This window comes from Filicampus tigris, chromosome 17, assembly GCF_054856515.1.
Source record: "Filicampus tigris isolate MCC_2025a chromosome 17, RoL_Ftig_1.0, whole genome shotgun sequence".
In the NCBI taxonomy this organism is placed as follows: Eukaryota; Metazoa; Chordata; class Actinopteri; order Syngnathiformes; family Syngnathidae; genus Filicampus; species Filicampus tigris.
The window spans coordinates 13,695,002-13,708,581 of NC_141233.1; the positions used below are offsets into that span (position 1 = coordinate 13,695,002).

At 42.8% G+C, this 13,580-nt stretch overlaps 2 protein-coding genes across 3 annotated transcripts; one reads left to right on the forward strand and one right to left on the reverse strand.

The window, feature by feature from the left end:
- The first annotated feature begins 852 nt into the window (after positions 1-852).
- Positions 853-5,944, forward strand: cdc23 (CDC23 (cell division cycle 23, yeast, homolog)). Of its 2 annotated transcripts, none has more exons than XM_086012940.1 (16): positions 853-1,008; positions 1,651-1,723; positions 1,899-2,036; positions 2,114-2,156; positions 2,232-2,337; positions 2,626-2,758; positions 2,845-3,022; positions 3,444-3,541; positions 3,643-3,724; positions 4,129-4,282; positions 4,348-4,467; positions 4,542-4,617; positions 4,708-4,769; positions 5,136-5,214; positions 5,421-5,552; positions 5,644-5,944. In XM_086012940.1, exons 1-16 carry the CDS (start codon positions 896-898, stop codon positions 5,803-5,805), a joined length of 1,749 nt encoding a protein of 582 aa, XP_085869066.1. In that variant the 5' UTR covers positions 853-895; the 3' UTR covers positions 5,806-5,944. The 2 variants fall into 2 exon arrangements, with proteins under 2 accessions (XP_085869066.1, XP_085869067.1); XM_086012941.1 differs by having other exon boundaries at positions 5,433-5,552; positions 5,644-5,942.
- kif20a (kinesin family member 20A) lies at positions 5,867-13,203 on the reverse strand. Its single transcript, XM_086012939.1, has 19 exons — positions 12,948-13,203; positions 12,234-12,405; positions 11,946-12,071; positions 11,757-11,876; positions 11,130-11,268; positions 10,791-10,966; positions 10,607-10,706; positions 10,317-10,529; positions 9,877-9,988; positions 9,708-9,782; positions 9,449-9,592; positions 9,098-9,266; positions 8,869-9,018; positions 8,396-8,535; positions 8,209-8,311; positions 7,920-8,115; positions 7,621-7,706; positions 7,413-7,550; positions 5,867-6,780 (listed from the first exon to the last, which is right to left on the reverse strand). The coding sequence occupies exons 2-19, from the start codon at positions 12,399-12,401 to the stop codon at positions 6,409-6,411; spliced, it is 2,727 nt and encodes a 908-aa protein (XP_085869065.1). The 5' UTR covers positions 12,402-12,405; positions 12,948-13,203; the 3' UTR covers positions 5,867-6,408.
- Between the last annotated feature and the right edge of the window lie 377 nt (positions 13,204-13,580).

The following is a 13,580-nucleotide window of genomic DNA, read 5'->3' on the forward strand; positions in this document are numbered from 1 at the left end:
GTCTTAGTACAGTTATTAGATAGTAATGCAGGAGAAATATTCCCGGGCCATTCGATAGGAATTCTGAATTCCTGCTGCGACAAAAAAAAGGGAAAAAAATGTTTGTACTCCCCCAAGTATACCATAAACGATGATCTAAAAATAAAAAAATCACCCTTTGAAATACAAGTATATGGCTTACAGATGGTTTGATACTCAGTCAAGACGTATCATTTCAGCAGCCTGAAATTCCTTGACACAATGTACTACTTTTCTATTAGACGCTGGGGATAGCTTTCATAGGGAGAAACACGAATGTGAATGCTTGAAAAAATAACTATCAATATGTGGGGGAATTACTGTACTAAAATTAGAATGAGTGTTATTACAAAGATTATGGCCATATAGTGGTTAGCATGTCTGCCTCACAATTCAATGTTTTAATGTTTCGAATCGCAGCTCGGGCCATCCAGTGTGGGATTTGCATGTTTGCCCCATCCTGGCGTGTGTTTTATCCAAGTAGACATGCACACACACGCGCGCACACTCCACATTTCAAAAACATGCATGTTCATGTTCAGGTTCATTTCAGACCCTAATCCAATGCAGATGTCAAATTTCCTGTACATGACAAAATGAAGATGATTGTAGAAAAAAAAAATCTATCATTCCTCGTGGATACGAATGTGAATGGGTGTCTATAATATGTGAACAAAACCAGTGAAATTAATAGTAAAATAACCAATAATAGACATAATATAATAGTAGTAAAATTAAAAATGAAACACATTAAAAATAAAATGAAAACTGATGGACTGGACATCGCTATTACTACAACAGGAAAGGCTTTGTGAAAACGGAAGTGACGCCATAAAGACAGACAACGTCCACCAATAGCGATCGTTCTTTGTCGAGTATGAACATGGCGGCGCTCCGAAGTGAATTTGGGGACCTGGTGCAAATTAAAAAGCAGCTCCTGTCTGTAACGTGGCTTTGTAAAGAAAGAGGACTTTTGCATAGCGCCAAGTGGTAAGACTGGCGGCTCACAAACTGTCGGGGCACTGACAATTTGTTGCCTGCCCAAGTGACGCTATTGTGTTGTTGTTTACTTGGCTGTTAGCTTCTTTAGCATTTACTTATTTTTAACGTAACATAACATAATAATACGTGGTGCGATCGGCTAGAAATGTATCCAACATAGGTGCACGCACGTCCATAAAAGTATTTTAGCTGTGCTAACGACTATATGTGCGATACAATCATTTGGCCATACGAAGAATGTTTTCTTTTAATGTACTGGGAAAAGGCTTGAATTCGATTATGAAAGTGGTTGAATTTGGGTTCAAGTCCATTAAAGTATGCCACTCACATTTTTTTTTACAGCTCTGGCTTTGGATCTCATTATAACAGTTTCTCAGCCTGTGGAGGCAATCTACATTTTTTTGGACAAAAGGGAAAACAGCCTCACTCATCCAAAACCCAAAAATGAGTTGCAAAACGTAATGATCATATGTGGTGATGTCATTATACATCACTGTCATAAATATGTGTACAAAGGAGTTATTTGGATTGTTTGTCTGAAATAGACCAATAAAGTGCAATTTGATCATTGTCCATGGCATGCTTGATGATCTCAGGACAACCGCTATGTTTTTTTTCTCTATGATTCAGGGCTTCTGAGTTGGCCTTTGCTTTGGATCCTCTTCCCAAAGATGCATTGCCACTACCACATCCCTTGTCAGAGGTTTGTACAGTGTATTCTTAATCAATACTCACTAAGGTTTAATGGAAACCATTGAACAATAATTGGTGCAAGTAAATATCGCAACACAAATTGTCTGGGGGCAATAACCGTTCCAGTGTTGGCTATGCTTACTTTTTGAAAACTGTTATTTATTTCGCCTGTCTCGCACCGATAGGAGGACATACAAGACCTTGATGCACTTACGCTGGCCAAATCCTACTTTGATTTGAAAGAGTATGACCGTGCTGCCTACTTTTTGAAGGGGTGCACCAGTCAGAAGGCTTACTTCCTCTACATGTATTCACGTTATCTGGTAACACTCTGGCGGCAATACTCACTTGGATGACATTTTCACACACGTGAACTGAAAACATCCTTTTTTGTTTGCAGTCTGGTGAGAAAAAGAAGGATGATGAGACGGTCGACAGCCTGGGTGAGGACAACGTAAAAGGGAATGAAAGCGTGAAAGGGGTTTTCAAACTATAAAAGCGAATATACCTGTTTTTAGGTCCTCTGGAGAAGGGTCAGGTGCGCAACGAAGCTTTGCGAGAACTGAGGGTGGAGCTGAGTAAGAAGCACAACGCAGGAGAGTTGGATGGTTTTGCTTTATACCTGTAAGAAATATTCTTTGACTTTTTCAGCAGACTTAGAGTTGGGCAATGACTCCCAACCAGTGTGTTGTATCAGGGAAATTATACAATTGCGCTTAATTTGTTTGGTTTAGCTACTTTTTGTGACTTTTTTTTTCCTGTGTAAATTGAAAATAAATCTCTTGAATTTGGCACACCAGTGTTGTTAAAAAGTCTGCCAAATGTGAATGATTAAGATAAAAAAAAAATCACCAGGTACGGTTTATAAAATGAAGATCCAAACTGGTGATGTGTATGTGTGTAAAATGGCAGGTATGGAGTGGTGCTTCGAAAACTGGATCTACTAAAGGAGGCGGTGGACGTTTTCGTGGAGGCTATTCAGGCGCTTCCTCTTCACTGGGGGGCGTGGCTGGAGCTCAGTAACCTCGTTACCAACATTGAAATGGTTATAGGCTAATTCACTCAAGTGTTCGTCCTGCCACAAGCCAAGTGCGGATCATCTAAAAATCCACCATCTGGGTCCTCTTCTAGCTGAAGTCTTTGTCTTTGGCTGACTGCTGGATGAAGGACTTCTTCTTGGCCCACATGTACACAGAACTGCAGATGATCAAGGAGGCGCTGCAGAAGTACCAGAACCTCATGGACGCCGGCTTCACCAAGAGCACTTATATCATCTCGCAGATGGCCGTCGCCTACCACAACATTCGAGGTTTTTTTTATTTATTTTTTTATTGTAAAGTTAAAAAAAAAAAATTCACCATCTCTGATACTTCTATCATGTTGGGCTGTGTATTTATGGAAGGATCTTTTGAGTATTCATTCTTGGGCTGAATGATTTGGAAAAATAATGTAATTGTGATTTATTTATTTTAAATACATTTTGGGCTTGTATATCTTAGGGTTATGCTAAAATAAAGCCAAACCCATGAATTAATATAATAATTAATTAATAGCTTATCGACCCCAATTACATTTGTTGAGTTTAACTAAACACTTTGTCTTGGAGTCTTTTAAGCGTTCACGATGACAACTTGACAAAATTCTGCCAAACAGGTGTGGCGTAAACAAAAGTCAGAACAGGTCAAAAGTCCTCTCCACAGAGCTTTGCTGCAATTGTGCTATCATTGCAGATATTGACCAGGCGGTGGCTCTGTTCAACAAGCTAAGAGAACACGATCCCTATCGCATCGACAACATGGACACTTTCTCCAACCTGCTTTATGTCAAAGTGAGGCCATTTTTTTTTTTTTTTTTTTTTTTCAGGATTGAAGTGCAAGCAAACCAGGCACTATTAAAAAAGGTGAACGTTTCTTTTGTGTGCTTGCACAGATTATGAAGCCAGAATTGAGTTACTTGGCCCACACGTTGGTGGAGATTGACAAGTACAGAGTGGAGACGTGCTGCGTCATTGGTAAATATTGATCGCACTCTAAAAACACCTCAGTTGCTTTTCGGTGTGAATGGGAGTCTATCGCGAAGTGGTCATAAATCCAGCGACATCATTTTAATGCTTGACCCGCAAAACTATGCTGCAACACACTCACTGGTCAAATAAAAGCATCAAATACTATAGAGCGTGATCCCCTGAATTCACATCGCCCAACCCCTTTCTTAAAATGCCACAAAATGCTGCCCAAGCCCTGTCCAAATAGGAGCAGGTAATTATAAACATTTTTGGACGGGCATCAATTAAATGCTATTTAACTGCAGAATATGCGGCATTGCTCAGTCCTCATGCCCCACTTCTACGGTGTGTGTAATTCACATCTAAATGGCGGAATTGTCGGTGTACTAAACTGCGCTTTGTTATGGCAGGCAACTACTACAGCTTGCGCTCGCAGCACGAAAAGGCGGCCCTGTATTTTCAGCGGGCCCTCAAACTAAACCCTCGCTGCCTGAGCGCCTGGACCCTCATGGGCCACGAGTACATGGAGATGAAGAACACGTCGGCTGCCATACAAGCTTACAGGTCAGTCACCGCCCTTTTTGACGATCACAAAAGGGCGAGCGTTAGATTCTATTTGTCTCTGCCAGACACGCCATCGAAGTGAACAAACGGGACTATCGAGCTTGGTACGGCTTAGGTCAGACTTACGAGATTCTCAAGATGCCCTTCTACTGTCTCTACTACTATCGAAAGGCTCACCAGCTCAGGTTTGTATCGGACTACAGTATATTGTTGAAATGGAAACAAATAGCATAGACGGCGGGACTTATTGCGGTTGCAGGCCCAATGACTCGCGCATGTTGGTTGCGCTGGGCGAAAGCTATGAAAAACTGTCCCAGACCGCCGAAGCCAAGAAGGTAGCTTACACTGAAAAAGACGATATTCTTTCCGTGCGTATGTGCATGTTTGAAGACACGCGGGTATGTTTTTTTTTTTTTTTTTCCCAGTGTTACTGGAGGGCGTACTCTGTTGGAGATGTAGAGAAGATGGCGCTACTTAAATTGGCAAAGTAGGTGGTAATGACTCATCTTTTATGTCTACAAATGTCAAGTGTGTTATCATGCATTTGTTAGTTACATTTTGGTGGTGGCAAATTATATATTTTTTTGAGTCTTTCGGTAAAAAAAAAAAAAAAAAAGCGTTTTTTGGATAACAGATGGGTTTCACAAAAAGTATTTCCTCTAAAAGGTGGTTAAGAAAATAATGATCGTAGAAAGTTATTACCACCGGGATGAAAATTAGCATTTTTATCTTTGCAAAGGCAGATTTAATACAGCCCTTGTATCCTATTCCATAACATTGTACAAGTCTATTTACTTAAGTCTTATATTGTGTTATTAACATAAGGCTAAATGTGAACATTTGTCTCATTAAGGCTTCATGAACAGCTGAATGAAAATGATGAGGCGGCCCAGAGTTACATGCTTTACACCCAAGATGTCTTCTCCTGTAGGGTAAGCGTTTTATGTAAACTCATCTTCTGTTCACGTTGGAAGTCGAGCCCTTTCAAAGGCTGCTATTATGGAACATTTGAGTTTTTAATATCTTATTTGCAAATATTTGGGCGCTGTAGAGCCTGAACACCCACTACTGGTTCTGATTTCCTGTTATGGATGGCCCGAAGTAACCGGCGCGCCAACAACTTATCTTCTAAATACAGTTGTTCACACAGGAACAGTTGGAACACACTGAAGTCAGCACAGCCCTCAAATACCTCGGCCAGCACTATTTCAAGAACAAACTCTACGACGAAGCGTCTCTCTGCGCCCAGCGCTGCTGTGACTACAACGATGTGAGCGTTAATGTGCAGTTTAGAAATGTTACCAGATTTAGGAACACACTAAGCCCGCCCCCGCTCTCTCTATCTATGTATACTTTTATAGGCGCGAGAAGAGGGGAAAGCTCTATTGAGGCAAATCTCTCAGGTGAGAGATCAGATGGAGACACCGTCATGCGATCTGTTTGCCCCGCTCTCCAACAACAATAACAACACCACACCTGTTCGGAGGGTGTCGCCACTGAATGTCATCTCCTTCACACCATGACGCTCCTGCTTGTTTTGGACTAACTTATAATTGTGTTGCAGAAAATGATGGAAATTTAACAGCCTGTTCAAAACATTTACTGAATGTTGCATACAGTTTAATATTAAAGCTTTTTTTTTTTCAGATAACAAAACCCTTATGACAAATACTGTGGGGGGGTGGGGGATCCTGCAATCAAGCACAGTGAACACGTCTAACTTGTTTATGGAGACCCTTGTCTTGTATCATTTAGCACTATACACAGTATACAGTATATTTAAACAATGACAAGGCTGTTTGTATACAATAGAAAAGAGGCCATGTTTTGACAATGAGCTGAAAACATGACACAAAACCTCTTCTCTGTCGCATACAAAGAAACCTTTAAACCGCCAAGACACAATGAGTCTTGTTACAAAGGCTGCTATATAGTATATGAAGCACATGTGCAAAACTTAAAAGCCCAAGATGTTGTCGTTCTTGGGCTTTTAAGTTTTGCACCACAACTCTTTTCAGAGTTTTCTAATTTGTTGAGCATCAGAACTGTATCTGGTCAAATACCAATAAGGTAACAAAATCGAAACTGTCAGTAAACATGCAAGATCTGCATCCCGGTGAACAAGCTCAGTACTTGCCGCGTAGGCTGCGAGGGGTAGGGAGGGGGCTCGGAGGCGGCGACTGCTGGCGTGACCTCAGGATCCGCGAGGAAGGGGTTTGGTTAGTGTCCGCGGCATTGCGCGTGTTGTATTTGCGCATCGGCGTGCAAGTGGGGAACAAAGTGTGGTAGAAGGGCCTCTTGGGAGGAGGCTTGTTCTCAGAGTTACTGGCCGCCACGGCGCCACATCCCCGCTTCTTGCAAGAAGTCGGTGTGGCAAAGCCCAGGCGGGGTAACGGGAGAGGCTGGGCGGGTTGCGCCTGAACCGGGGTTTCGGCCTTGCGCCTCAAGTCGGCCTTGACGAGCGCCAGGCCGTTCTGCAGCTCCACCAGGATCTGGTCCTAAGAGGAAGGGGGTTACAACAGGGTTACACAGCGCAGTGAAGGCGTAGTCACCCAAAGTGGTTAGGACAGCAAAACCCTCCACATGCTCGAGCACACAAAATTCACCCCTTGAGTTAAGTTGGTTAATTTTAAAGCTGGTTGTGCAGGGGAGAGATGTGAGTGAAAATGAAAGAGAGAAGGGGGGGAAAAAAAAAAAAAAAAAGAAACATTACTTGGAGAATTCCTGAAATAAATAACATCCAATTATTTTTCTCACAAAAATTGTTGAGGCTTGTCAACTCCTCTCAGTTAATCAGTACGGCACTAATTAGTCATTCTTCACAGAAAGAGAATATAAGACTATTGTGAACACTGTTTATATTGTCTTTTGTATTCCACTGCTTTAAGGGTTGTAACACTGCAACATAGAAGCTAATTAGCGCAACACAAAATGTATAATAATGAAAGAAAAATAACTAATTTCATGCTTTGAGCCCGGAAAAAAAAAAATCCCCCCCACACACGTCCTCAGTGAAGTGTATGGAAACGTTTTTTTTCAGGTATTTCAACACCCAACAGAAAAATCTGCACTCTCAGGACCGCTACAGAGCACTGTATTTATGCGATATTGATGGCAGGGAAAAACATACCTGTTTGATCAGAGTTTCATCTGCGGCAGCCAAAGCCTGCCGCAGCCTCTCGCCACTTGTGTTGCGGCAGCAGGCCCGTTCGCCAGACTGCAAGTCCGAGCCGAGCTTCTGTAAATCCGAGCGCAGCTGACGCAGGTTCTGTTGGAGGCAGATGCAATAATTATTGGCGGCGGTGGATTTAGCCGAGGCGCCGGCTCCGAGTCCTAACCCTTTGTCCTTCTTCCAACTTGCGGACGGCAGCGTTTGTGCCCATTGAGCCTGGTGCCTCCAGCTGGGTCTTCAGCTGCGACACCTCTGAAATAGCAAGCAGAAGAAACAATGAAAATTGGGGGGGGGTTTGGAATGGGGTAGCTTCTTATTTTTATTTTTTTTTTTTTTAAACATAACATTGTCTTTGTGCTTGAATAACACGTTCAAATTATTCTATTAAAGTTTCCGGAAATAAGTTATCGCTTCAGTGAAAACTGAAAATATATCATTAACAATAAAATCGTGCAACGAACGTACCCGTAGTCTTGCTCAGCAGCTCAGCTCGACACAGTTGAAGCTCTTCACGCAGTCGCACGTCTTCTCTCTGGGTGCTGAGGCGCTGAGACCGCCGGGGCCCCTCAGATTCTTGCTGGGGCGCAGGGTTGGGGCCCGTCTCACTCGTCAACTTTTTCTCCAGGACAACAGACAGTTCTTCAATCTCCTGATCACGCTCCTACGTCAGAGTAAAGTGTTGACGGACGGTAAATTTCCCACATCTAACCTTTTTAGGATAAAGATTCTCCCAGCGCAGGTTTACAACAGTCACCTTTAACTCTTGGCTGTAGAACATCTTCAAATGTTTCTGTAGGTTTGTTATTTTGTCCTCGCAGCGCTCTTCAATCAGAGCCTTCTCTGCTTCCAAGGTCTCACTGGGGGACAGGAACACATCAGTTGTTTTTTTTTGTTAGAAAAAAAAAAAAAAACGAACAGAGGTTAGTTAGTCCTTAGCACACCTGAAATCATCTTTCATTCTTGAAATAACCTCCATCATCTCAGAGACAACCTGCTCCCTGATGTTAGCCTCTAGAAGTTCTTTTTCTTCCCTCTGGCGCTGCACCTCTCGCTTCAAGACGTCAATGGCCTGCAGCAAAGACTTAAAAAAAAAAAAAAAAAATCAAATAAAGCAACCATGATTATTCACATTTGTTCAAATGGAATGCCAATCGTGTACAGCTTCAAAACAAATTACTTTATATAGAAGAAGTTACACTGTGGCAGTTATAAGTGTCTACAAAAATTCCCACTACTGTGTCCATAAACAGATTACCAATGAAAAGTCTGAATATGACAATCTTTACCACCATTCTATATGGGTTTTTTTTCTGTTGACAGACAGCCACAGGTAATGGGGCGAAAAAAAAAAAACGTCAAATAACTTGGCATCAATGTAAACATGAAACAGTGTTGAGTGATAATGTCCCATTACCTCCATATTCAACATGGTGATGTCGCCATCTTCAACATCGCTCTCATCTGCATCCTCCTCCAACACCGTGCTGTCATTCCCATTGGCTGGCTCACGCAACAGAGACAGGATATAGGCCACTCTGGTTTTTGTGGAGGGTGCATGGACCAGCTAGAAAAGGGGGGAAAAAAAAAAAAAAAGTCACCTTCCTTTCGGTCTAACAAGTAAAAACTAAAATGTGGATGCTTACTTGGGAAGCAATAGCCGAGAACTTGAGGGCTTGGAGAGTCTCATCATAGATGGAGGCACATGTGTTGATATTGACCACCATGCTGGATGTTCCTCGGCCACAGAAGAAACCCTGAAGCACCCGCGTCAGCTTGCAGTCCCTGAAGGGCACCACTTGAGGTGGCCGTGACCTGCCAATGTTGTTCAAACGTTGAGGCCTTCCCGCCTCCCAAAAATTTGCTGCATTGGTGTAAACGGGCGATTCCGACCACACACCATGACGAGGGAAATAACCGAATTTCACTGCCCCCGCCGTTACGAAAAGTATTTTCTAGAAATACTGCAAACTGATAGTATATAGTTGAGCGCGTACTTGTTGGTCTGGTTGTGTCTCAGCGCCGCAATACAGCGGCCCAGTGTGAGGAGGGACGTGTTTATGTTGTTTGCCTCCTTCATCCGCTCACCGTTGCGCTGCTCTTTGCAGCGTTCCGACCCAGCTAGATCACACACAGTCAATCTGTAAGAAATCCACACGAGACCAGATGAGTAAAGCAACTACACTAAAAAGGAAAGTCATTTGGAAAAAATGATATTTGAGGACACCTAAATGTCGTCTCAAGCGGTCCACTTACTCGCTGATGTGCATGTTCTGACCAGATTCTGCATCTGGGCGGACGTGCAGGAGACGAATGGAGAAAATGCTATGGCTGAAAAGATGAAAAGAGGTCAGCTCTGACAAGAAAAAATCGGTAGCAATTACCACCAATACATTAAGAACTGAAAATAAAATGAGACTCTTACCTACGACTTGAGTTTTGGTTGAGATGTGTGCTGGCAAAACTTTGGTTACGATGCCCGGTTCTCAGAATCTTCCAAGCTTCTTCTGCACTGCGGATCTGAACCCACGTGAGGTCTGACACAACCCGCAGACGCAGCAAATGTTTATATACATGTAACATCAGCAGAAAAGACATTGAAATGCTGGGCCGGGCGAACCATCCACATTGGGACCCCAATCTCATGACAGCTGTATCAAAGTCTCTTTATAATGCTCCGCTTTAATTTAAACCGTTTCAGAAAGTTATACATTTTTATGAAATGCAATTATTTACCGCCGCCAACTACAATAAATATTTTACGCAAGTGCACTCGATAGCGTCCAATGACGTTACATAATACAGTATACACGCCGGTCATTTCAGAACTTCAACCTCATATTTGCATAGCTGTCAATCAATTACCTTTCACGTAGGGATTGCCGTGCTTGTCGTTGCTAAGTCGCAGCGTGATCCTCTTTCTCGGCTGCATTGAGGGCGCGGCGTCCAGCAAGTCGTACAGGAACTCGTTGTAGATCTCATAAAAGGACACCCAGATGGAGAACTGCAGCCCTTTCTCAAGGTCGTCTCCGCCGCTGTGGGAGAGGCTGTCGGGCTCCAGACACACACTGTCGTAGTCTGCAGGATAAGAGCGTGTGCGCGAAAGGATGACTGAAGCGTTGATCTTAAAATAGACTCGTAAAAAGTTGTCTTACCTTCCAGTTGGGTAGCAATGCGGCTGGTAACAGAAAGGCCCCCGATGCCGCTGTCCCACGTTGTCGTGTTGCCACCTCGGCACAAACTCGGGTTCTCGTCCTGTAACGCATAAAATCAAGACTTGCGTATCAAACGCGCAACTAATCAGGGACATACGGTACTTGCTGCTCTGGGTTGTTTTACCTCGTTGAGCAGAGAGTTTCTGCGCATTTCCTCCACCCTGACCTCAGAGGGCTCCAGATGTCTCACGTCCTGGTACAAGACCGGCTTCAGGTCCATGGCGCCGTACAGACGACCCTGCAGTTTTCGGAACAGAGACACTAAAGCTCTGGGTAGGAGGCCTGCATCACGGCCAGTGCCTGCAAAAAAAAAAACAAAAAAAAAACAAACAAAAAAAAAAGTTATTATTGGATTTTCAGAAGCAGTTTAAATGTTTAACAAGACATATAATATTGTCTCGTCAATCGATGATGAGCACCGGCAGTTTTGTGTTGTGTGGCTCATAGCAAAACATAATCTCACCTTGAATAGTGTAAGTCTTTCCAGAATTGGTGACGCCATACGTGTAAAGGAGTCTATTCTCTCCCTGAAGAACATTTTTGACCATCTCCTTCATGGTGCACTCATAAAAGTCTTGCTGGGTTGTCTCCGGTCCACAAATCTTATGCAAACAGAGATAAGACAAAGACAAAGTGTATGTTGTTACAGTTCTTGTATTAGAGCTCAGTTGTGTCACTATTGTGTGTGTAGTTACAACTGCGTGATTACATCTATTTCGTCCAATTTATCGATCTGGACCATTTTTTATTTTTTTTAAAAACTTCTGCGGTTCAAAGCGAATCCCCGCTGACGTGCGCCGCTTACGCCATCAACATGGCTACAAACAGCAAGGAGCTAGTTGAAAAAAAGTCAGCGTCCTTGTTGCCGTATTGTAATTTTAATCGTTATATTAAGCGACTTTTTTGATGTCTTTCGCAATGATTTGCAGACAACTTTAAAATTTTCAAATTTGCCGCCTATTACAAGAAAACAGCCAGCTTTTCTTCAGGGGTTATAACCAGAGATTGGATTTTTGTGAAATGATCGACACTTTAAGGCCATATTGCAAAGCCCCTCGTGGCACCTAATGTGCTTATAAAAGCGACTCACCTTGGAGAAAGTGAACTTGTGAATGCTCGGAACGATGCCCCTCTCCGCCATCTTCATGGTTTGTGAGCACCTGGGAGCTTTGAGCAGCAGAGTCTCTTCATCTTGTATGTCCACACATTCCTGGAAGAGGGGCACATTTAGAGAGGCACCGCAAGCACAACAGTGGAACAGGATGGATCAAAAATGGACCTGCTCTTCGCCTCTCTCCCTCTCCACCTCTGTGAGGGGTCGTATGCGCAGGAAGACTTTCACCCTGTCTGCGTCGCCTTTGCCACCACTTCCATGCATCGTCGCTGCAGGTTTCGAAGCCAATTCCTAAAATAAGAATACATCCGTACGTTAATCATGATTTGCCAATTCAAGTCGCTAAACTGCCGAGGGGTACATTTTGCATGTGTCCGTTTGGTTTTAAAGCCAACAACACAATGGAAACACTAAAAACAGACATTGTAAAAGACTTCATAAAATAATACTCACCGGCCCCATGGCGGAAGGCCGAGTGTCCAGGCCCGGTGATATGACCGAGATCTCAGGCAGACGCGGCATGCCCACTCCTCCATAGTCTGCTGCTGTGGACTCAAACACAGCCATATCTTCCCCTTCGTCAAAAGTGGACGCGCACGTCGAAGACAAAGAAAACGCCATTGACCTGTTGCAAAGGCAACAATATATGTCAGGTTATGTGGATGCAAAATAGTGTCTGCACAATTGAGGGTCTATCTTACCTGCTGAAACACACATTGTATAACAAAATGTTCAACTTAAGTATATACTAGTGCAATTGTTTTAAATGGACTGAGTATTTGTACAGTCCACAGCTCACTCCTAAGTGTAAGTGAGGGTGTGTCAAAAGACAACTTCTTCACAGTTGCCCGAGTTGCCAAACAGGAAGGATTTGTCAACCTGTGCCACACGACGTGGGGGGAAAAAAAAGGGGGGGAAACGTAATACAACCTCGCCAACGTACGAGTAATACTTGAAATGGCATTTTTTGTTTGTTGCCTTAGTGAATCTATTGGTTATGTTAATGCCGAGTTCCTCCGTATTAATGTGACAATCGACCACCAATATGGAAAATAGACTCATCAAATCCTATGCAGGGGGAGAAAACAATTACAGTTTGAAATATAATTGATGCGATGTCACGAGTAAGATTTAACAAGCATACTTAGGCAGTTGTTTTGAACTTACCTCGTTTGCAAAGGTTCAAAGGACGTTTACTCTCCAAAGAGTGTAAACACTCGCACCTCTAAAATCGTTAAACCCCAAAGAATTCAAAATAACCTTCAAGTATATAAAAACTAAGCTAACACTAACTGCAGATTATTTTTTTTAGCCCGTCTAAACACTCTTAACACAGTATCCGCTCTATCTTCAAACAATGCGCCAGTGAGAAGTGGTTATAAAGCAGCTTTGAGTTTGAAAGAGCCTCCAACTATATATCCACTCGTTGATTGGCTGCTGGTCTTAAAACTCTGCTCTAATTGGCTCTTACGAATACTGTAGGTGCGCCTGTGAAAAATTCCTTCGTAAACAAATTGATGCTAAACATAAGATCCGGTCACGTGTTCCTAACGTTCATCTCGAAGTTCTCTAACGCTAATGGAGTCTTAAAATCCACTGCGCTTGAATTGCAGTTTAGTTGATCATGCAAGACGAGAGGGATCAGTGCAGTTTATCCACTCACAAATTCTTATTATGGCCATACTACACTATACTATATTTTATTTTAGAAATGGCAGAATCTTAACCTTTGATGTAGAGTTCATTAAACTACAACTGCGATTAGCTATTTAATCATAACAATATATTTTATTGGTTTGT